This window comes from Thamnophis elegans, chromosome 6 (genome assembly GCF_009769535.1).
Source record: "Thamnophis elegans isolate rThaEle1 chromosome 6, rThaEle1.pri, whole genome shotgun sequence".
NCBI classification, from domain to species: domain Eukaryota; kingdom Metazoa; phylum Chordata; class Lepidosauria; order Squamata; family Colubridae; genus Thamnophis; species Thamnophis elegans.
In genome coordinates this window covers 30,569,261-30,594,236 of record NC_045546.1, presented here as the reverse complement: position 1 = coordinate 30,594,236, position 24,976 = coordinate 30,569,261, and the positions used below count along the sequence as shown (strand labels likewise).

The following is a 24,976-nucleotide window of genomic DNA, read 5'->3' as shown; positions in this document are numbered from 1 at the left end:
TGAGAATTCACTTTTGTGTTCAATCTGCATTCATTCTGCATCCACTCATGCTAGGACTCTAGCTCTTCTTGTTTTACTAAACAAGTATTTGGTAAGTATCTCAAGTATTCCACTCTGATTGTATTCTATTTAGTTTTATTTTTTTCTGACAAGAGTTCCAACAATATTCTCTCAACAAAATACATTTTTGTAAAGATTACGTACCTTTCTTAACAAAAGGCTAATAAGATGCCCTATATTGATGTATATATTACATACTTGCATTTCTTCTTCTTCACTAACAAGGCTGTTGACACGTTCTTGGAGAATGTCCTCATGTTTTTCAAAATTCTTCAGGAGAAGAAGTTCTTCGAACCAAGTGATGTGGCGCAGATCAGCTGTTTTCATTAGGATGTCAAGTTTCATCTTTTGGTGACGGAGAAGGCAAAGCTCAGCATCAAAAGTGATCATCAGTTCATCTATCTGTAAAGCAAATAAAGAAAGAAATCATGGACAAAAACAATAGTATAAATTAAACAACACACAGTCCAAAAACTCTATTTTATGAAGGTAATAATTTCAGATAGAATTATTTGAATTTAATTGGGGGCCACAAAGAGTTGGTTGAAAGATGGGCAGCTATATAAATGTTTTAAAATAAATAAATTTATTTATTTGAATGATGTTTATTACTGTATTTATTATCAAAGTATAGTATTTTTAATTTTATTATTTATTTATTATTTATTTATTTATTAAATTTATTAGCCGCCCATCTCACCACATGGTAAAACTGGGCGGGTTACAGTGATAAAAAGAATAAAACAATATAAAACATGTATACAGTAAGAATAAAATGCTATAAAAATACAGCTAAAACTAAAAATTGGGATAAAAAGTTGTCTAAAAAAGGTAAAAGTTGCTTAATTTGTCTGCAAACATTTTATTCCAACTTGGCTTTTCTCAAAGAAAAATAATATAAAAGTTTCAGTTATTCTAAAACACAATCTAATTGATGTTTGATACAATAATACAAATTCTATCAGATCTAGTCATAAAATTGGTATAGGGCAGCCTTTTCCAATATGTTAAAGCCAGATCTGTACAATTTCAGCTCTCATAATCCTTGCCAGCATGCCTCTCTGTTCTGAACCCCCCTTCTCCGCTCGTTCAAAGACAACAGTCAGACAGGCTTAAAAGGAAATAACTTTATCAGCCTTGGCTCACGCTGGCTGCGAGCCCAAAAATAAACATAAATAAAGTCTCTGGCAAGAAGATAACAGAATGCAAAACAAAGATCTCTTACGGCAGAACCAGGTGTTCAGAAAGAAAGCAAATCACTTCTCCAAGTGTCTCTTTTAATCAGGGTTACAGAAAGCAAACCACGTATCCAAGTGCCTCTCACAAACAAACCACGACCGAACGATGAACGTTGACTTCTGCAACCAGGGCGTGGCACCATCCGTCCTTTTATCTCCAGAAGACGACACTAACGAGCCCCAGCTGCATTGTTAATCCTGTATCCCGACTCAACTCACAGCAAACTTCTGCTGAGTCACAACAGCTTTCTAATAATGATTATGGGTGCTCCAACTGTATACATCTTAGGGAAGTCTGGTGTTAAGACCAAATTTAGGAACTATTTAGTGTTGTTGATGTAATCATATTTTTTGAGTTGCATAAATGTGAATATTGCATACAAAGACAAAACATGAATGTGATACTATATGAACCTTGATCTCAAAAATCTTATTATAAATGGACCAGTTGCTGACATATTTTATAAGATTTCTTCATTTTAGAATATTATTTTAAATAAGTTTGTTTCAAAATATGTACAATAACTGTTCTGACCCCCCTCGTCCCACACCAACACACTCCGAACCAAAGATAAATTACGGCATTTAATTAACAGACAGACAGGTCCTTGGCAGCAAACTGGTACAGACAAGATTGGGCAGCAATCCAGCACAGATAAGCTGTGGCAGCAATCCAGCCTGCCAAGCTCACAATAATATTCTCCAACATTAGTTCCTGCGTTGACTTCTGCAAAAGGGGCGTGTGCACAAGCATTCCTTTTATAGTCTGGAGAGGAGCCTAAGTGCCACCAGCTGAGTGCAATTACTTCCTGTAATTGTGTAATTGTTCCTTACGCCTATTAGCTCTCCGGTGCCGGGCATCTAGGAACAACTCCCTTGTCTCCTCCCCACTGCTGACGTCCGGATCACACTCCCTTGTCTCCTCCCCACTGGTCCAAGGCTCAGGCACCTCCTGGTGGCCAACTAGCTTCTCTGCACCCTGCTCCGAATGGGAACCCTGTCCAGGGTCCTCCACATCCTCCAGAGCCGACTCATAGGGCACCTCACTGTCAGAGTATGGTGGCAGCTCCAACGGCTCCTGCTGGGCCACAACAAATAACTATTGCTATTGTAATATTTTAATTATCAGAAACAAAAATAGAGAAACAAGCAAAAATTTTGCACGTATAATATCTTCAAAGGAACTTCTCACCCTCTTGATCAAAGTTTCCTGCAGATGAACGTTTCTTATCTCTTCTCTCTGTCTGATTTCCAATTCAAGATCTGTTGGTTCTGCCGGCTGAATCTCAAATATTTTAGGTGGTTGCTCAGAAATTCCAGATGATAGTCTTCCTGGCCTTAAAGCTGCAATCCGACCACTGTCTACTTCCTTGATTGAAGGACTATGAAGAAATCCTCCACCAAATCCTCCTAAACTTCCAGACTCCAGAGAAGGAATCGATGACGTTATTTTCTTCTCTTGGTCTTCTGCTTCTTGTTTGAACTTCAAAAGCATGTCATGGTCATACTGGAAATGTTTTTCTGGTGTCTCTTCGGGAAGTAGTTGAGGAACCAAAGGTATTGACAGATGTTTGGATGGATCCAGAGATGACTGTATAGCTTTCAATTCTTGTACTACACACTGAATCTCTTCTATAATAGCAACTTTAAGATCTCGGAGAGACACAATCCATTTGTTCATCGTCAGCTTCTTCTCATGTATCTGCAAAGAAGAGAACAAGTCACTTTATTAGGTAGCAAATGCTTTATTAGATAGTTATTTTTTCCAAAATGCAATAATTTAAACCTAAGTAATTAAAAAACTATGCAAATGAAACCACTGTTGCTCTCAGTTATCTTTTATTGGCTATCATAGAAAGTCAATGTACATAGGTGTTATATTTAATCGGATTTTTTTTTAAAAAAAATTGTTCCTTCAACTCAGTTTTTGACTCCTGGGCACTGCATGGTCTACTTGTTCATAAATGGATTCTCCATGCCCTTACTACAGCTAAAAAACTGATGTTGCAACACTGGAAAGTAAAATCCCATTTACTCAATGATTGAAGATTATTGAGTAAATAATGGATTTACTCTTAGTGGATTGCCTACAGATATAGACCATGTATCAATAAATATAATGAAATACTCAACTTACAAGCACAATTGGAACAGGAATTTCCATCATAAGTTATTGTGGTGGTAAATTGAATTGGTTACAAGATGAGATAAGATTTATGGCAGTCATTAAAGTCAATCAATGCTGTTGTTAAGTGAATCACACAGTTAAGTAAATCCAGTTTTCCTACTGAGGGGTTGGCTTGCCATGTTTTGCCAGAAATTGGCAAAAAGGTCTCAAACCATAATCACATGACTGCAGGATTCTTCAAGGTATCATAAATGAAGCCGGCTGTTAAACTCCTAAATTGCAATCATGTGACAGCGAGGATACCACAGTCTTAAGCGCTAGTACAGATCATGAGTCACTTTTTCCAAGGCTATTGTTTAATAAGCATGATTATATTACTATATTGGGAATACATACACAGAAACAGTTGCAAAATGTTTGCATTAGATAATTATATATAAAATTGTAAATGTTCACTTTTGCAATAAAATATATATGGTATATTTAAATGTATTAATTTTATTTTTTTGTATTTTTCATTGATTTTTAAAATAATGTATCTTTATTTTTCATTCCTCTGTGTTCTTTTCTTTTCCTGTTACTATATTAACAGCAATTAAAAAAATTAAGCAAAAACAGTCAATAAACATACATGTGGTACGGTTTAATTTCACCACAGTAAATGCTTTCCTGAGAGAAGCAGAGAAATCATATGATTCAGATCAATTCTACTTACAGCTGCTTCTAAAGCTTGCAATTGGCTTGTTTTTTTATCCGCATTGATTCTCATATGCTCAGGAATTTTGTAGTTAGTGGCAGTTTTTAATTTGAAGTCCCCCATGTTCTCTTGAGCTTCTTTGATATTTGCTACATCTTGAGGATCCTCATAGTTATCACTTGGTTTGCTCTTGAATCTGCCAAGTTACAATCAAAAAGAGGGTTATGAAAATATCTACATACCCCTCACATCCTGGACATAAACTGTTTTAACTTCTTCCCTCAAGACACTATAGGGCATTGCACGCCAGAACAACCAGGCACAGTTATTTCTCCCATAGAAAATACTCCCACAGAGTGCTATCACTCTGCTAAACAACTAATTCCCACAACACTGTCTATACCCTAGGACAGCGATGGTGAACCTTTTTTGGCTCGCGTGCCATAAGTGGGGGAGCGCAGGGGGGTCGTGTCCGGGCATGCTGCACCCATAATGCAATGCACAGACACCCCCCCCCCTGAGTGCGCATGCGCGCACTACAGGCACACACCCCTATTTTTTTGACCTTCCCAGGCTCCAAAGGCTTTATAGGAGCCTGGGGAGGGCGAAAAGAGCCTCCCCCGCCCCCCGGAGGCTCTCCGGAGGCTTCAGGGACCTTCAGGAGGCTTCCCTGAAGCCTTCAGAGCAGTCAAAATGACACTCCGTGCAAACCGGAAGTCACTTCCGGTTTGCTCGGAGGGTCGTTTTGAGTTCTCCAATGGCTTCAGGGAGCTTCAGGAGGCTTCCCTGAAGCCTTTGCAGCGCTCAAAGCGACCCTCCGAGCAAACTGGAAGTCTGTTCCTGAACTTCCGGTTTGCCCATAGGGCCAGTTTTATGTGCTCCTGAGGCTTCAGGGAAGCTCATGAAGCCTCCGAGGGGGGACTCTTTTTGCCCTCCCCAGGCTCCTATAAAGCCTCTGGAGCCTGCGGAGGGCAAAAAATGGCTTTTAAAATGGGTGAACTCAGCAGGGCAGTGCCTTGCGTGCCCTGACAAATGGCTCCACGTGCCATCTGTGGCACCCGTGCCATAGGTTCGCCATCCCAGCCCTAGGATGTCAAACCACCTAGTAGGACTGTGTTAGTTATTATCCTCTTATCTCTCCTATTACCTGTTTCCTTAGATCCTTATTACTATAACTTAAAATAGAATAGAATAGAATAACTGACTTGGAAGAGACTTTGGAGGTCTTCTAATGCAACCCTCTGCTTAGGCAGGAAACCCTATATCCGGGATGGCGAACCTATGGCACACATGCCACAGGTGACACGCAGAGCCATTTGTCAGGGCACGCGAGGCATTGTCCTGTCAGATGGCCAGCGCACATGTGCATGCTGGCCAGCTGAGTTCAGCATTTTTTAAAGCCATTTTTTGGCCTCCCCCAGCTCCAGAAGCTTTATAGGAGCCTGGGGAGGATGAAAAGAGCCTCCCCCTCCCCCGGAGGCCCTCCAGAGGCATCAGGAGCTTCCCTGAAGCCTCTGGAGCGCCAAAAAATGGCGCTAAGGGCAAACAGGAAGCATGGGAACTGACTTCCGGTTTGCTCGTAGGGTCGGTTTAAGCTCTCAGGAGGCTTCAGAGACCTTCAGAAGGCTTCCCTGAAGCCTCTGGAGGACTAAAAGCCACCCTCCGAGCAAACCGGAAGTGACTTCCCTGAAGCCTCCGGAGGGCCTCTGGGGGGGCAGGGAGGTAGTTTTCGCCCTCCCCAGGCTCCTATAAAGCTTCTGGTACCTGGGGAGGGCAAAAAAAGCATGGAGAAATGGTGGGAGTGCCTCTCATGTACACATACACATGGGGGTGTGTGTCCTGCATTGCATTATGGGTGTGGCATGCCTGCGCACGATCCCTCTGCGCCCCCTCTTATGGCACGCGAGCCAAAAATGGTTCATCATCGCTGCCCTATATCAGTTCAGCTTAATGGTTATTCAACATCTTCTTAAAGACTTGCAGTGTTGGGGCATTCATAACTTCTGGAGGCAAGTTGTTCCACTGATTAATTGTTCTAACTGTCAGGAAATTTCTCCTCAGTTCTAAATTGCTTCTCTCCTTGATTAGTTTCCACCTATTGCTTCTTGTTCTACCCTCACGTGCCTTGGAAAATAGTTTGACTCCCTCTTCTTTGTGGCAACCCCGAGATATTGGAACACTGCTATCATGTCTCCCCTAGTCCTTCTTTCTCTTAAACTAGACATACCCAGATCCATTTCTTAAATGTTTTAGCTTCCAGTTCCCTATTTCCTTGTTGTATCTCATGATTTATGTTGATTAATCCTATTCAGTATCCTTTTATGATTTATGTTGATCGCTTAGAATCTTATGACTGTCACTGAGTGTTGTATCTATGATCTATGATGATTGTATTTTAGGATTATGATTGTCACTTGTTGCTTGTATGTACACTGACAGCTTATGTACCAGAGACAAATTCCTTGTGTGTATCATACTTGGCCAATAAAGAATTCTAATTCTAATAATATTTTATAATAATAATGTATCTGTTTTTTATTTTTCAATCATCCAAAAAACAAAACTATTTAAATTACTCAGTTCTTCCTTAGGTCTCTATGAAAATATATTGATGCTCAGAGCAGAAAGTAGTTGAAAGTATTTAAGTGTTTGTGGAATCTACTGCCGTGAGTATGATAGAAGCACCATGGAAATGACAGAGAAATTCCAATGAAGCCTGTATGGCCAAACCTTTCAATTTGTCAAATTTTGTTTAATTGGAACTATTTGTTCTCACCCAAAATTTATTATCATCCAAAATATATGGCCTGATGTGATATACCATATAAGGTGCTTAGCTGTAACATTCAGCCCAATAAAGGTCTTTAACCAGAGTCAAAGATTTCTATATGATTTCCCATGCTCATTTTTAATTTATGTTAACCCCAAACATTGGCCATTCTTCATTTGAGTGATAGAAATAACCATCAAGAATTTTTCAAACTTGGTTGAAGACTTGGATTGTTTCTTGCTTAAGTGAGCTTTCAGTGGTAGTTTTAGCATGCTATACACTTCGGCCTTTAGTTATAATTTATTGTGTCTTATTGCTTTTGTTTTTAATTATGAGCCACCCAGGATAACATATACAAATCAAATAAATAAATAAAAATCTGAATACCCAATATTAGCTATATTTAGAGCTCTGTGTTGAAACAGAAAGCTTTCAATCTTTAAGAGCCTCAAATCAAGAGCCGAGGTGGCGCAGTGGTTAAATGCAGCACTGCAGGCTACTTCAGCTGACTGCAGTTCTGCAGTTTGGCGGTTCAAATTTCACCGGCTCAAGGTTGACTCAGCCTTCCATCCTTCCGAGGCGGGTAAAATGAGGACCCACACTGTGGGGGCGATATGCTGACTCTGTAAACCGCTTAGAGAGGGCTGAAAGCCCTATGAAGCGGTATATAAGTCTAACTGCTATTGCTATTGCTAAATCAAATCACTTCAGATCAAATTGCCAAGTTGCGAACTGTATTTTGATATTATTATATACAATAAATAATTCATAAACTATTCCTACTTTAAGAAACATGTTTTTAATCATGCCCCAAAGAGAAGATTATGCTTGACTCACAATTCATTCCACTCCATTTTTCTTTTTTGGATTTTAGCTTTGGCTTTGTCTGCTTTTTCAATAATTTTCCTAAGTTTTTCCATTCGATTTTCAACAATACGGCTTGCTGCTGTGTGAGGTTGGGATTTTTTCCTTGTTCTTTCAGCTTCTGGTTCTTCATCAATGGCAGCCTGGGCTGTAACTATTGTTTCTGTACAAATATATATTAAACAGAATATAAGGTGCTTTTATAGGCATCCCGCAAAGAAGATACCATTTTAGCATTATTTTAAATGTTAAGGGGTTGGCTTTTTTTTGAATTCATCTTAATAATAAATCAATGAAAAGCCTACTGATTCTACAAAACCAAGGTCATATTATAACTAGGTTTCCATTACTGCTTTCCATATTTCACAGATAATACAATCTATGCCTTTACATTTTCAAAATTATTTTCCTCCTTAGTCCCATCTCTCTGTCTCCACTTCTATCTCCCTCCCTCTATCTTTCTTTTTTATAGAGGGGATATGTGAAGTTATTTATTACTACCTGTTCCATGATGGATTAAAGCACCTTAGGTGCAATTCATCTTATGCAGGGAAATACTGAAATAACATATAATTCAACAAGCCCTTTAAAAATTCATCATTATTATAAAAATAAAAAAGTATTAATAATCATGTCAATAGGGGGGGAAATGTACATAGGAGCCACAACCTGATAGTACATTACATACTTGCAGGAAGTAGTAACTCACTTTAATCAAGGTTTGAATAAATACTGGAAAATGACATTCTAAGCAATGTTAGAGAAAAGTTGCAGGACAGAGCAAAGATACCATCTGACAAAACATCTGCTGATACAGAACCATGAAAAAGAGTACAAGATATTGCGTTCATTATGATTGCAGTGTTTCTGCTACACTTTTGTAAATCCTTACTAATATCTCTTTGGCTATCTTTTCTTTGCTCTCCTTCTTTTCCTTTCCGATCATATTTGCTTATTCTTCTTTTCCCTGGGTGAATTTGTTTTCTGGCTCGGTATGAACTCTCTGAGATTGCCAATAGTTTGTATGTGGAGATTCGGTGAGTACTTCTCATGGCACAGACCAAAATGGTGTCATACTCCAAATTGCCCCGGTATCTGTAGGGCCACAGCAAAGACAGCAATCTTGTTTTGTGCTCCTTACATATTTAAGCAATCTTAATTGTATCAATTTAACAATAGACTAAGTAACAAAGATACATACCCAGAAGACCGAGACTTACATGTTTTCCAAAAACTCAAGTTCCAATATCCAGAAATCTCCAATTCCGGTATTGTTATCAAATTATTACAGTATTGACGTGATAAAAGTTACTACGCGGAGGAGAGCCTTCTCAGTTGCAGCTCCGACGCTATGGAACAATCTCCCAGTGGAGATCCGCACCCTCACCACCGTCCAGGCCTTCCGCACAGCCCTCAAGATCTGGCTATCCCGTCAGGCCTGGGGATAAGACTTTACTCTCGCCCCTCCCGAATGTTGAATGAATGTTGGGTTTTTACTGCTAATTATTTTTATTCACATTTTCTTTTTGTGTTTTGTCCTGCACTCCCCCCCCCCTATTATTGTAAGCCGCCCTGAGTCCCCTCAGGGAAAAGGGCGGCCTATAAATGCTTAATAAAAATAAAAATAAAAATTTATTAAACAGTAATCATATTGACTACATTTAATTTTAAGTAAATATAAATTTAATTAAATTTTTATTAGGATTTCATTTATTACTTATTTTATTTATATGGCTGCTCATCTAGCAACAGCAACTCTTGGCTGCTAATACAGCTTAAGTATCAATGCAAATTACAAATTGCAGAATAACAGAAAACAAATAATAAAACAAAAACATCTTATGTTGTTTGGAGCATATCCTCTAATGTCTTTCAAAACTGGAAAAAGGTGGACTTTATTTATTTATTTATTTAAAGTTGTTATTATTAAGGTTTATTTCCCATCTTTTGTACAAAGCCGTATACATGGTGCTCCTTTCTTTTAGGAAAGATTTTCTAAAATCTGAAAAGGAAGAAAATAAAATGGTCCTTACCGTTCATGTACTTTTCGCAACCCAATGTGATGTTTTTCCTGTTCCCAGGCCAGTTCTCTCATTACTTGCCTAATACTTTTTGCAGTCTTTCTGTCCATTTCTGCACGAATTCTCTGGTCCATTTCAAATTGCTATATATTGTAAAAGATAAAATCATATTTGTCTGCCATGTTCTACTTTATCTTGGGGGAAAGCATGCACTGTTTTAATTGTCTTTGGATTTTGTAAACTAACCTGAGTTACCAGAGTAGGCAAGTATAAGAAATGTAAATAAATAACTACCTCTGGAAACTTTTTTTTTTTTTTTTTTGCTTTACTGTGCATACATATCCAGAATACAAGGTTTGGGCTACTTTATATATTGCAATATCAGAGAAAGAAATCCTCTATCCCAGAATATGGACTTCACACTCTATGAAGATGCTTCTACATTTCAAACTTCCATTTATATTCTATACTGCATTCATCTACTGTACACCACTCCCCTTTTTCTTTAGCTGGGTCTATCTAGTATGTCATCCTTTTACTTTTTTGATTTTTTAAAATAGATCAAGTTAAAAATTAGACTCTTTTTCATCTTAAACCCTTACACGTATTAATATATATTTGTAAGGCTTTGCTTTAGATATATTTTCCCCAATTTGGTATTTATATGCCTTCTTGTCAACTAGCAAGGTTAATAGTAATGGAAGATGGGTGTTGTGATCCACAGCATTGAAAGACCCATGCTAGGGAAGACTGCTTTGTAATTCAAAGGCTCACAAAAATGGTTCATTAATACATAATAAGCAGGGGGTGGGCTGCTGCCAGTTTTACTACCGGTTCGCGACCTGCACGCAATGCTGCGTGTGTGTGTGCTGTTCAATGGAAATTGTTCTGCATGCATGTGCAGAACAATTTACAGTGAACTGCGCATGCGCAGTCACTAAAATCCAACATGGTGGCGATATCAGGAGAGGTTAGGGAACCAGTTTGGGAGCGTGTCAGGCCTGGGTCGCTGCCGGTTCTGCAACCCAGGTCTGATTTCTACTACCGGTTCGGCCAAACCAGGCCGAACTGGCAGCAACCCACCCCTGATAGTAAGCGAACAGCAGTCTTTCAATAATATTGTTGTGTTCATTGCATTTTCTGGAGTTTTAAGAAGTTCTAGATGTTACATTATAGGGTTTAGGTTTATCTGGCAAAAGTACTTATTCACTAGCTGCCATATTATTCATCTCTTGCGTTAATCAAACTATACCCACTAAATTTTCTTTACAAGTATCTCACTAAATGCTCGCATTACCAAGATAGCCTAGTATCTCCCATTATTTTCCTATTGTTATCTTTCAAAAGTCATAATGTACATTTTGCTCTACAAATACGGTTAAAAGACCAAGGGCATCACAGGGGAACCAAGTCACTGTCATTATGTAAGTGACTTAAATTACATCAGGTTCCTAAGATAATGAACTGCACGCTATCAATTGCATATTTATTTATTTGTCCCAAAGAGCTATTCTTTGGCCTGCTTTCATTAAATGCTTAAGCATCCAATATTTGATAGATTGTATGTATTATGATAAAGTAATTCATATACAGCTTATACATCTGTCAAATTTTGACAAAATTGCACAGTGCAGTCATGAACAGAAAGTCTTTTTCATCTAAGAAGATTCTGGATAGTGAACAACAAATTGAACAGCAAAACAAATCATGCCTGGGACCATACACATATCCATATCAAACCCACAAATAAAAAGGTTCCCTTTACTTCCTGGCCTAGTGTCCTGGAAGAAAATCCATATTTTTAACACCTTTGGAAAGACCAGCAGTGTTGGAGCCATCTGAATTTCAGGAAATTCGCAAGAGAGGTACAATAACAGAAAAAAACATACTTTCCTTGATCCCATCTGATAGCATTCTTTAATTAAAGGAACGCAGAGTATGCTCACCCTGAGATAAGCCTGCCCTTTGCTATGAAGGGCTTTGTATATGACAACCAGCATTCTGAATATCTACTGGAAGTCAATGAAATTCTCCCATTAATAATATTACACAGTGCACTGAAGTATCCATGCCACAACATTCTGAATAAGTTGCAGTTTCTGACTGTCTTTAAGGGCTACCCCAAGTTGAACACATTGTAATAACCCAGATGGGAAGTGACCAATGAGCAGGACTGTTGTAATATAGTTCTTTGTGTAGGCGTGTGTCCTCCATGGCCTAGTTCATACTAGGGCCTGCAGGGTCACGCTGAATCACACAGGAGACAACTGGCTCCGAGAAAGCCTTAACATCCTGATAGTGAATAACATAACATTCTGAGATGTGCCCTACCATTGACGTCCAGGATTTGACCATATATAGAAAGAACTTTCCTGAAGCAGTAGATTAGAAATTGTACTTTTACAGGCTGTTTTTTATCACATGCTATTGCTCCTCCTGCCTTTGTCCTGTCTTAATAAAAGGGGCTCTCAGGTTCTCATCTGGGTCGCTCCATCCCGAGAAAATTTGTCTCCTGTCTTTTCTCAACATTGGCCTCATGGTCGACCCACAGGAACTTCATATTTGGTAGCAGAGGATGGTTACTTCACATTTGGTGACCCCGACGTGATCTTCCTGTGTCACCAGCCTTTCATTCATCCCCGACTTGGCAAAGTCTCGCAACCAGGGCCTGCCATTAGCGAACGGAGCACCCTCCCAATCGTGAGTATGGGCTCAGGTTTCTCGAAGGCTCAGACTGCACACCTGCAGGAGCTTCGGGAAATCGTTAAATCGTCTGTTGCAATCTCTCAAGCGACAGGCCATCCGCTTCCCATTCCCCCGAAAAAACATTTCCTCTCTCTATTGGCTTACATCTAAGAATTGTCCCATTTACCCTGAGAAGGGCTCTCTTAAAGTAACCTCGAGCCCTGCCGGAAGTTCTCACTACTTGGAGACTTCTTGTAAGATGCCTTCAAATTCATGAGGAAGATATGCAGGGGGATGCTTTTAAGCCTTCGGCAACATCTCCCCCACGCTATGAGGAGATCGCCCCTCCTGCTGGCCAGGCGATGGCCCTCTCCGAGGCCTCTCCAATTCCCCCGGCCTCTCCAACTCCCCCGGCCCCTCCGGAAGAGAAGGTTTCCCCTCTCCCTTCCGCCCCTTCCCCCGCCCCGCAAGTGTGGCGTAGCGCTCTCCAAGACGCTCTGCGCGATGCTTACAATCAAGGGGATATGGAATTGGCACAGGATTGTTTCCCCGTTTCCTTTCAAACCAACGCAGCTGGGGGGGTTGTGCCCACTCATAACTCAATCCCCTATAGGTTGTTAAGGATCTTAAGCAAGCAGTTTCCACCTATGGGGTGCAATCCCCATACTGCAAGGGACTGTTCCAAACCCTTTTGTTCTCATCTGGGTCGCTCCATCCCGAGAAAATTTGTCTCCTGTCTTTTCTCAACATTGGCCTCATGGTCGACCCACGGGAACTTCACATTTGGTAGCAGAGGATGGTTACTTCACACAGGACTTCTGATCTAGAAATGGATCCAACTGATGTCCAATAAAAATTTGTGCTTGTTGCCACAGTTGCCTTTGAGCAAGGGCAAAATCTAAAATACCCAAGCTGTATATCTGATATATCTGGGTATGGAACAAAACTGAATAACTTTGTCCAACAATGTTAAGGTTGGTTGTTTTATGTATGCTAAAAAACAATTTAAGCAGTTAAGAATATAGAGTGGAACCCAACAATAAAAAATAAACACTAACTCATCGTAAAACTCAAGATGTAACCCTACATTAACCCCTATTCCCCATGAGGAAAAGAAATCAACATACATACTTCTCTAAGGAGCTGCATGTGTTTGGGCAATTCACTATTGATCCGGAGCAATTCCTGAAACTCTTGCCTCAATAAAATCAGTTCTTGTCTCTTCAAATATTTCTTACGTTCTGCAATTTTCATTATCTGATCATGTTCTTTTTTTTGCTTGGCATTCTCAATACTAGAAATGTGAGGAAAAACATGAAAAGGAGACAGAATCATTAATCTTTTCAGGAACCAATACACAGTGAAATTATGAAGCTTGACTAAAGAAAACCAACATGTTTCATTAGGTGGAAGGGAGTCTATAATTATATTGAGTAGAATCTTTTAAACAGAGTTTTATTTATTTAATATACTGTAAAAACAAAACATGTTTTCATATAGTATATTGATTAGGTTGGCATTAACACATGAACTTAGTTAGAATCCATGAACATCAGCTGGCAGTCAATGACTACAATCCCAAATCTCTAATCTCTACCCACACTGACACTGAACAGCACCAATTTGATTGGCGCAATACAAGAATCATTGGCCATGCTACCACCCACTACACACACAAATTTATTGAAACCTGACACTCCACAAGCAATTCCATCAACAGACACATCGACCTACAACCAGCCTACAAACCCTTTAGAATTCAAATCAACTGTGCAGCCAACCAGTGACGGCACCAACCCTCACCCAACCCATACAACCTCCCACAACCAACACTTCACTTCCAAATGGCCCTCATCTGATGTGACCTCCCCATCACAAGATCTACTGACCACACAGAGCCCTTATAAGCAGAAGAACATTGATGCTGACATCCCCTAAATTCTGCAGATTTTACTTAGCCTGGTAACGAAACGTTTGGAAACCAACCCACAAGCTTGGAGAACAAACTTCCACCCTCATAATTAAATGTGAATGTAGAAGACCACTGAGCCCAAAGAATGGAAGGCAAGAAGTCTCCATGTAGCATTCTGAATCTTCATGCTTTGATCCTTCCTTCTAGAGCAGGAGTGGGGAACCTTTGCCCTTTTATGACTTGTGGATTTCAACTCCCCGAATTCCTAAGCCAGCATGGATTAGTGGCTTGGTACTCTCCTGAGGATGCATTTTACTTGGCATCCGCCCATAAACCTCTCTTAACCTGATAATTAAATGTATTTCTGGTAATTAAATGGCTAAAATATAAAAGTAGAAGTTTTATAATGTTAGTTCCTGGACATATAGTGTGTAAGGTTATGTGGCCAAAAAAATCAGCATTTCCCCTTCCATCCTTGGAAATAGATCCACACTTGCGTTTTTAACAAGTTAAATCTAAAAAATTTCTCACATTAAAATGCAAATATTTAAAATTATAGATACAGAACTACTGAGATCACTAGATGTTATTTTCAGAGAAAAATGCAAAGGAAAGTATAATGCTTTAGAGAAATGTAGAAACTCGATAGGAGTTGCAAGTGCCACTAAAGTGACTATATTGAAGTCAGATTCATTTTAGAAATGTATTTGTTTTTCAAAGCACTGATTAAAAATAAAAATAATCATAAAAAAAAGCTAGGTATCCAAAAACAAAGCTTAATGTCTCACTTTTAGCAACATTACCTGTAGGCATAAATATCCTCAATATCATCTGCCGCTTTCTCTTTGTCTAATCCGCTCTACAGAAGAATAAAATTAAATAGTCAGTGCTCTTCCTATAAGTGGCATGGATACAGCTAAAGCTCAGATGGAGTTCCAGATAAGTTCTCACAATGTTTTATAAATCATAGCATTTTTTCTAATAATCTTCTCTTCCCACTTTCAAAGCAATCTAATATATACAGGTAGTCCTTGAGCTATGATGGGTTGTTTAACGATAGTTTGTAGTTATGATGGACTTCTAAAAAGTTGTTTATGAACTATCTTTGAAGTTACAACTGCCAATCCCCTCCTGCAGTCACAAGATTGCATTCCAGGAAATTGGCAGCTGGCTCACTTTGCAACTATTTGCAGCGTTCTATTGTAATATGATTGCAATTCAGGGATGTGCTGGAAGGTATGGAGGCAGAGGAGGCGGGGCCTCACCAGTCTCAGGAGGAAAAGGAAAGAATTTTTTAAAATAATTTAAAAGGCCAAGGTAGTTGCTGCCAGACTCCAAGTCACAGTGACTTTGAGTCTGCTTAGTGTTAACTATAGGGGGAGGCTAGAGAACTATGGGCCTCCTTTGCATAAGGAATTTTTCGCCTTTTAAGAGTTAAGCAAGGTTAAAAAGTGAAAAATTTCTTATGCAAATGAGGCACGTGATTCTCTCGTCTCCTCCTGCAGAGGGCTTAGAGGCTTTTAAAAAACATTTAAGCAGAGTCATCCACATGGTGACTCTAGCAGCAACTATCCTAGCCTGCCTGGCCCTGGCTAGACCAAATCTTGCATTTTGGACGCAGCTGGAAGGTATGTAGGTCAGAGGGAGGGTGCAGGTGGGAGGAATTCAAAATTATTGTAATTTGTAAGTAATGTTTTATTGTGAGTAATTTGTGTGTATGTGTGTGTGTTTCTTTCTTCACTTCACTCAAACAAACTCTCTCTCAATTTGAGAGAGAGTTTGTTTGAGAAGATAGGGAAGGGCCAGAGGCAGCGAGGGCAGCCTTGTTTGAGAAGAGAGGGGCAGCCCTCTCCCCCCCACCGGGAGCCCCATCCTGCTTCCCCTCCCTTTCCTCCTCCTCCTCTCCCCTTTCTTCACCGGCTGCCACCTCGCCCCCTGCCTCCTCTGTCCCCGCCGCTGTGTCCGAAAGGCATCTCGCATTTATGTCCACCATAAACGCGAAATGCCTGTCGGACACAGCAGTGGGGACAGAGGAGGTGGGGGGGCGAGGCAGCAGAGCCAGCGGCGAGAGAAGCAGCACCCCCGCCGCTGTGTCACAGGTGTCTCGCGGCGGGGATGGAGGAGGCGGGGGCGAGGCGGCAGAGCCAGCGGCGAGAAGCAACCCCCGCCACTGTGTCACAGGCGTCTCGCGGCGGGGCTGGAGGAGGTGGGGGGGCGAGGCGGCAGAGCCAGCGGCGAGAGAAGCAACCCCTGCCGCTGTGTCTGACAGGTGTCTCGCATTTATGTCCGCCATAAACGTGAGACGCCTGTCGGACACAGCGGCGGGGATGTTGCTTCTCGCCGCTGCTGCGCTCTTGCCTCACCAACTGTAATCCTCACTGCACGTCACTGTTGCAATTTGAAGGTTTTGTAGTTTTCCAGCAGAAACAACAAAAAATGTTCATTGGATATGCTTGATTCGTTTAACAACCACAGGATTCACTTCACTGTGGTGAAGTGTGGTGACCTGATTTACGACCATAAAATGGTTATAAAATCACATTTGGTCACATGGTGCTTTGATTTATGATTTACAGCTGAAATTCTAGACTCTGCTATGGTGATAAATCAAGAACTACCTGTGTGTATGATTATATGTTTATGTACTTGTGTGTCTGGCTGTCTTCCCTCCACCCCCACCTTCTCTAGCTGTCTAGGTCGGGGTGTCAAAGTCAAGGCCAGATCCGGCCCACGGAATGTTTAGATCTGGCCTGCAGGGCCGCCCTGGAAACAGTCAAGGACTGGCCAGTGGTGCCTCTGCCAGCAAAAATGGAGCTTGCAAAGGCTGCATGCGGCACTCCAGAGCTCTATTTTACTGGCAGAGAACTATGGGCCATCACACCCAAAAATGGAGCTCACAAGGGCGGTGTGTGCCCCCCCCCCGAAGCTCTTTCACTGGCAAAGGGTTGCAAAAGGCCATCCCAGTCAAAAATGGAGCTTGCAAGGGGCCCCCGAGCTCCATTTTCACTGGCATAGGTTTGCAGAAGCCCATCCCAACCAAAAACAGAACTCTTAAAGATCATGCAACGCCCCCCAAGCTCAGTTTTTGCTGGGTTGCAGAAGGCAATCCCAGCCGGAAATAGAGCTTGCAAGCCCATTTTCACTGGCAGAGTGCTTGGGCCACCACAGGGGCCTCCCAAACACGAGTGATGTCATGCTGGGCATGCCCACGCTGGCCATGCCCTCCCATAACCTCTCCTAGGTTATGGAGAAAACTGTGAATATTTCCCAATCAACAGGTACTTCAGTGATAAGGAAAAACATATAGAGTAACATATTCCTGATTATTACTTACTCTTGGAGAGGGCACTTTAGTCTTCAGGACTTTCTTAACTTCCTCAGCAGAAAGAATGTCATATGCAAAGATGTTGCCATCTGCTCCACAAGTTACTAGAAATCGATCATCAAAACTTGAGTATATCCCTTGAATTTGCCCATAGTCATTATCATGCAAACTAAATGACCAATATCCAGCTATGTTGTCCAGACAAAGTTCTTTGTTGTGGAGGGGATAAATCCTCACTATTCCATTATGCATCCCACAAAACATTAATAAACCTGTGGAGCTGAAAAAATAATTAACAAATGAACATGACAGTTTTTCTTCATATACTCTGCTGATATCTAAATCTGTTAATGCTGGGGATAAAACAGAAGGCACATGTCAATCCCACTAGGGAGACTAAACCAAAAAAAATACAGGAGTTCTAAAACTATTTTATTTAGATTGGGTATAATAACAGAATCTTGCATGTCTAACTGAGCTGTGCCTCCTACTCCCCCCTCCCCAACCTTATGATACTTAGTGAATCAGAAAGGGGTCCAGCTAAGCCACCTCCAGGGTTTAAAAAATATTTAACCCCCCACTTTGCCTAGATAACAATTCTTGTGTATTTCCATCAAAACAATATTCCTTATTAGCCACAGCAGATGAGACAAGAAATATCCTATGACGATAAAACTGGCAGATAAGAAAACTCTTGAAAAGAGACAGAAACTATAACAATATTACCGTATTTTTCGGAGTATAAGACACACCAGAGTATAAGACGCACCAAGGTTTGAAGAGACATTTTTTTTAAAAAAAGTAGGTAGGTAAATAGAGGGAGGGAGGGAGGGAGAGAGAGAAAGAAATACAGTAGGTAGGTAGGGAGAGAGAGAGAGAGAGAGAGAAATACAGTAGGTAGGTAGGAAGAGAGAGAGAGTAGGTAGGTAGGTAAATAGAGTGTGTGTGTGTGAGAGAGAAATACAGTAGATAGGTAAAGAGAGAGACTAGGTACGTAGGTAGGTAGGTAGGTAGGTAGGTAGGGAGAGAGAGAGAGAGAGAGAGAGAGAGAGAGAGAGAGAGAGAGAGAGAGAGATACAGTAGGTAGGTAGGGAGAGAGAGAGAGTAGATGTTTCCAGATTTATTTATCCATGTACTGGAGAAGGAAATCGCTGACAATCTGCAGCACCTAAGACTTTGTTTCTGCTGGCACAGCACTTGATCAATCTAATTCTAATTCAGCATCATGTGATTGAGAGGAGATTCACTGGGGTGTGGGACCTAAATTTGCCTTAGTTTTCAAAAAACTAGAAGCCAGTTTTCATATTTTTCATACCAGATTTTAATAGATAAAATGATTTCAAATCATGACCAAGAAGCTTGGATTTGGATACAGTATGAAAAAAGAAAAAGTACATTTTGCCCTTCTATGTGCTTGCTCAAAGTAGCAGAACTGGGAAAATGATTTGTGATTTCAAAATAACTTATCTTTTGCTCAGGTTAAATAAATTTGAGAGTAAGGAAAAAGACTATTACTCAGTCAAACACAGTATCAAAAACTTCCATAATATCCACACCAAAATCAAATGGTTTTGGTTTTATCATAATATATCTTCCATTGTATTTTTACATTATCCAGCAGTACATTTTAATGAATATATACTTGCTGAAAATAAGCACAAACAAAAAAATTTTAACATCAGCCATAAAATTATTTCTTGTTTTACAGGCTGAAAAAGTTCTATTACCAAAAGCTGATGCGATGAATGGCATTGTAATCTGCATCTTCAAGAGGGATAACATCAAAGGGTTCATCCTGCCGAGTCTCAGGATCTTTTTGCTGCTCAGAGGAAAATGCACAGTGATACAAAAATCCTGTGTCATATTCTCCCTGGGGAAAAAGAGAATGTTGTAAGAAGTTATTGGAAGTTTTGTGAAAATATTATAGTTGTTTCATATTCATGCATTCATTCGACACCCAGTTGTGAATAAACCTACTACAGTTGAGTCCAGTCCTCCACTTTTTCACAAAAGGGTTCCATGAAAGGCAATACCACCTAATTAATACACAAATACCATCTAATTAATATACAAATGTTCTTCCTTTGGAAGTGCAGAGAAGGCTGTGCTTTTCTTTTCCTTTCCTTTTCTTTTCTCTTTTTTGTAAACAAACTTTTCAGCTCTGTTAAAATGAAAAGCGAGCTGGCTCAGTAGCATGGAAAGATATAGGCAACTCTTATATATCTGAAACATATGTTCACATTTAATGGGCTTTTTTTTCCTTTTGCATCTTTCCATTTAAATATTAATCCTGTATTGGGGGTTGTGTGGAACAGTGCAATGTCAAATCAGCAATGGGAATGGTGTTGCTAAGAAAACACAAGATGATTGAATCCTTTCCCTGCATTAAAAACTGCCAATAAATCTGGAATGCAATAGAGCTAAATGAGTTTTCCAAAGCTACTTAAAGAGCTCTATAAAACAGAGAGGAAAACTCTTTTTTCCCCTCCACCTAGGAATTTGTACTTTGTTTAAAGATAGAGACAGATCTAGGCAGCAGTTGCTTTTTATAGTTTGATAATTGAGCAGGACATCTATCCCGAAGCCTTATTTTTTCATTCCTGAAATCTTAAGCTAAGTTCTGAGCACAGCCTGAAGCAATCTAGCATCTTATTTACTTATTTTAGCATATGCCGATTATGGTTACATTAGCCAAGAGATTATAATGGTAAGACAGAGTAGTAGTTTGGCTTCCTAAGACTGCTAACCCATTGGGTTCATGCTCGTGCTTTCCAAGGTATACTACACAGGGCGGACTAGCCCTCACCACTTCATAGTACTTAATCAAAACTAATGTAAATGTCTCATCCCACATGGTCAATACCTAGACAAAGTTATTGATTTTGGCATCAAGCACCTTTTCACCAAAACTTTCACCCTTTCCCAATTTACAACTAAGCCTGTTGAAGGGATCCGAAGAATTTAAAACCTTATGTGCTATTTGCGGACATTTGGGTTTACTTAAGAAAAATACTTGAGTTCCAAAATTTGACATTATTTAATTTATGCCCTTTCACAGAAGAAAAAAAAATCATTTAAGAACTATAATTTAAATTTAATGATTTAAATGAATAACATTTACCAATGATAACCAGAATCTCCCTGGATCAGAGTAAAACCCACAAAGGATAGGACTTGGAGTTTCTGGGATATAGATTTCTGGAAGTGGTTCCTCTTCGACGGGCACTTCTTCAGGCATTTCTATTTCTTCTAGTGTTTTCCCCCTGTCCAGCTGTTGTTGGATCCATTGCTGCTTTTCTTTTTCCTTCTGTTGTTTAATTTTTTCTCTGCGGTTAATTTCCTTTTCTCTCTTTATAGAACCAATGAAATTCAGTGTAAGATTAGGTTCTTGAAGGGATGAAAAACTTATTACTTAATATGGTTCTACATATTAAGACATAACAAGACACAACAGTGAACTTCAGTAACAGAAGAGGCTGCTCAAACCTTTTTGTTTATTTCATTAAAAACATAAAACATTTTTCCTCTGAGCGATCCTATTTTCATGTAAAATACAATATTTGAATTTTAAATTACATGTATGACAGAAAACAAGTATTTAGAATGATGAACTTTTAGTCCTAGTGTTAATCTGTTAAAATTTCTAAAAATAAGTTCACAATCTATTAGACAAAACTGAAAACGTTATGTCTTGACACTACATTTTTACTACATAAATCACCTCCAGAATGTTTAATTAGTCTGTTTTTATATTTATATATAAATAATGTTTAATTGTTTTCGTAGATTTTCACGAGTGTAGGTATGCTGGTCTTGTTGTATTCGGATCTTTTCCCATGTAAGATTGAGATTGTCTTGGCAACGTTTCGGCGAGGTCTCACTCGCCATCTTCAGGCTGGTGTTTTCGGCTTCGTGTTTGTGTGAGTAAAGCGTGGATGGAGCTGCCATCTTTCTATACATCTTGGGGGGGGGGGAGTGTTGGCTTTGTTTCAGTAGATGGATTGATTGACTGTGTAGTTCTATCATGATTGGTAGCTTGGTGCTAATTGGTGCTAGCTGTGTGTCCATTGTTGTTTTGTGTTGTAACGGCCTGGCTGGTGGGTGGGGCTTGTTTGCTGACTAGGGCTGGTTTCCAGATGTCTGGTAGGCAGGAGGTATTGTCACGTTTATTCATGTTGTGGGGGTGTTTCTCTATCCTGGACCTGACCAACCACTGCCTAACCAACACATACTTCATCCCTAATGGACAAAGATACAAACAGATAGAAGGAGCATCCATGGGATCACCCCTCTCACCCGTCATCGCAAACATATACATGGAACATTTTGAAACTAACGCCTTAGATAAATCTGAACACAAACCCAAACTCTGGCTTAGATATGTAGAGGACACTTTCGTAATTTGGCCACATGGGAAAGAAAAACAGGACAACTTCCTCACACATCTCAACAGTCTACACTCCAAAATATAATTCACTATGGAAATAGAAGCTAACAACCAACTTCCCTTTCTGGACATCCTAATCTACAAAAAACCCAATGCAACTACACAACCAATCAATCCACTTATTGAAACAAAGTCAGCAGTCCACACACCCGCACCAAGATTTATAGAAAGACAGCAGCTCCAACCATGCTTTACTCATATATATATATATATATATATATATATATATATGTATATGTATATGTATATGTATATGTATATGTATATGTATATGTATATGTATATGTATATGTATATGTATATGTATATGTATATGTATGTATGTGTGTATGTGTGTGTGTATATATATATATACACACACACACACACACACACATACATATACACATACACATACATACATACACACACACATACATATACATATACATATACATACATACATACATACATACATACAAATATGGGAGGAAGTCTATTGCTTCCATTCTCTGTCTATCGGCTCGTCACAAGAGACCATCCAGACAGAAACCCAATATTTTTACTGTTGCCTTTGTTACATTTGTGTTGCATTTGTGCTGATAAATAAATAAAGGGGGACCCTTTATTTATTTATCAGCACAAATACAACTATATATATATATACATACACACACACACATACACATACACACACACACACACACACACACACATATATATATAGGGTATATATATAGGGTAGGGCAGGATGTTCTGGAAGCAAGCTTGGCTTTAAGATGAGGCTAAGTAGACGCTGCCCTAGAGTGTGCCAAAGCTGACTGGGTGCCAATGCATCCATCACTCTGAATTATTCTAAAATGCAAATCTTTGCATTGGTGGGATATAACTTACTCCTACGACCTAGTGTGACATATACCCTTGAGCTGCTACTGTTTGGAAGGCAAACAGAATGTTTTTCAAGCAGATTACTCTATCATGGAAGATTTTCCACTGTGTTAGTACAATATTTTACCAATATCCGAGATTTGATGCTCCAGAAACGGAAATATTCTGCAGGTAAATCTTTGATCCTATAGGTAGTTACTGCATCATAGGCCGCAGGGTTTGGGGCAGGAACCTGAACAACGATGCCATTCTGACAGAGGATAAGGAGCTTGCTCTCTGGCTGTAGATCAGAACATGAAAAAAATTTAGCAGGCATATATATATATATATATATATATATCAGTGACGTGCGGTGAGGTTTATGGCTGGTGAGGCAAAAAGAAAGAAAGTGGCAGGACGCCTCTATGTCGGACATAGCGGCTGGGCGGCCAAAAGCCGCTTTCTTTCTTTTTGCACGCTCCGCCGCTATGTCCAACATAGAGGTGGGACGCCTCTATGTCGGACATAGCAGCGGGCAGCCAAAAGCCGCTTTCTTTCTTTTTGCCTGCCCTGCCACTATGTCGGACATAGCGGCGGGGGGCCAAAAGCTGCTTTCTTTCTTTTAAGCCGCTTTCTTTCTGTGCCAAAGGTGGGATTTGATCAACCTTGTTCCCTTACACCCTGGACTTACTTCCTGAGATCCTGTTTTAAAGAATTGTTCAATGCTTTCAGCACAGAAACACTGGACCCACACAAGGAATTTGGTCACTCGGTCTGGAACACTTTACACTTCAGTTATGCGGCAAAAGAAAGAAAGTGCCAGCCCACCAGCAAAGGCGGGTAAAAGACCCACCTGCCCCGACACAGAGAAAGAAAGCTGGCGGGCTGCCCTCCCTGCCTCTCCTACCCCCTTCCCTCTGAGTGAAGAATCAAACACACGCACACACACACACAAAAAAAATTACTTACAAATTACATTAATTTTGAATTCCTCCCCCTCCCTCTGACCCACATACCTTTTCCAGCTGTTTCACAATCATAGAGGATTTCAACTCTGCTCCTTGCCTGCCATCATGAAAATGTAAAAATATAAAAGGAAAAAGGCAAGAGCTGCCTGAGGTCAGGCTGGGTTAGCTGCTGCCAGAGTCCCCAATGGATGACTCTGCTTAACTGTTTTAAAAAGCCTCTAAAAAAGCGCCCTCTACAGGAGGATGCAAGAGAACCACGTGCCTCATCTACATAAGGAGTTTTTCGGCTTTTAACCCTTGCTTAACTCTGCTCCAGTGATCATAAAGTCAGACTAAATGAGGCACGTGGTTCTCCCGCCTCCTCCTGTTGAGGGCACTTTTTTAGAGGCTTTTTTAAACAGTTAAGCACTAAGCAGAGTCATCCACTGTGACTCTGGCAGCAACTACCTCAGCCTTTTTCCTTTTACATTTTTTTTTCTTTTCATGATGACAGTGGTGAGGCTCTGCCTCCCCTGCCTCCCCTGACTGCACGTTACTATATGTGTGTGTGTGTGTGTGTGTTGATTTTGAAAAATAGGACAAAAATAGGCTTTATTATAAGAAAGAAAACATGCCATTATGTTGTAGCTTTTGTCCCGCATAATGCAGGTTCCCCTTGTTTTTGTACTGTGTTTTCCTAGTTTGGGGAGCAATGCTACAAATGCATAATGCAAAAATAGTTTGTTTTTAAGTAGGCTTGCTGCAAAGCCTGATGCTGATTTGGGCTGAAAAGATTGAGAGGCTTAAGGTCATCCAGCTGGCTGCTGTGCCTAAGAAAGAACCTGAATTGCCCAACTCCTAGTCCAGCATCTTGACTGCTACACCCTGCTGCCCCTTAAAACCTATTTTTGTGGAAATTCTTTATACATTGATATATTTTTGGTATATGACTCCAGAAAAATTATTAGAACATATAAAGATACTTCAAATTCATGTTTTCCTATTTCTTGGATCCGAAATAAAAACTTTTAATTAT

At 40.0% G+C, this 24,976-nt stretch overlaps 1 protein-coding gene across 3 annotated transcripts in view; it reads right to left on the bottom strand.

Moving 5' to 3' along the window:
• CFAP44 (cilia and flagella associated protein 44) overlaps positions 1-24,976 on the bottom strand; it is a 60,200-nt gene that overhangs the window by 10,975 nt on the left and 24,249 nt on the right. For 2 of the 3 annotated variants that reach the window (XM_032219353.1, XM_032219354.1), the window contains exons 16-27: positions 23,142-23,294; positions 20,822-21,049; positions 19,428-19,570; positions 17,710-17,980; positions 15,179-15,234; positions 13,595-13,757; positions 9,791-9,921; positions 8,650-8,852; positions 7,731-7,920; positions 4,142-4,319; positions 2,491-3,000; positions 259-462 (exon numbers count right to left, since the gene is read on the bottom strand). In XM_032219353.1, coding sequence (XP_032075244.1) covers positions 259-462; positions 2,491-3,000; positions 4,142-4,319; positions 7,731-7,920; positions 8,650-8,852; positions 9,791-9,921; positions 13,595-13,757; positions 15,179-15,234; positions 17,710-17,980; positions 19,428-19,570; positions 20,822-21,049; positions 23,142-23,294 — 2,430 coding nt within the window. Of the gene's footprint in view, positions 1-258; positions 463-1,510; positions 1,594-2,490; positions 3,001-4,141; positions 4,320-7,730; positions 7,921-8,649; positions 8,853-9,790; positions 9,922-13,594; positions 13,758-15,178; positions 15,235-17,709; positions 17,981-19,427; positions 19,571-20,821; positions 21,050-23,141; positions 23,295-24,976 lie in introns of those variants that run through there. The other variant, XM_032219355.1, reaches the window with a different exon arrangement.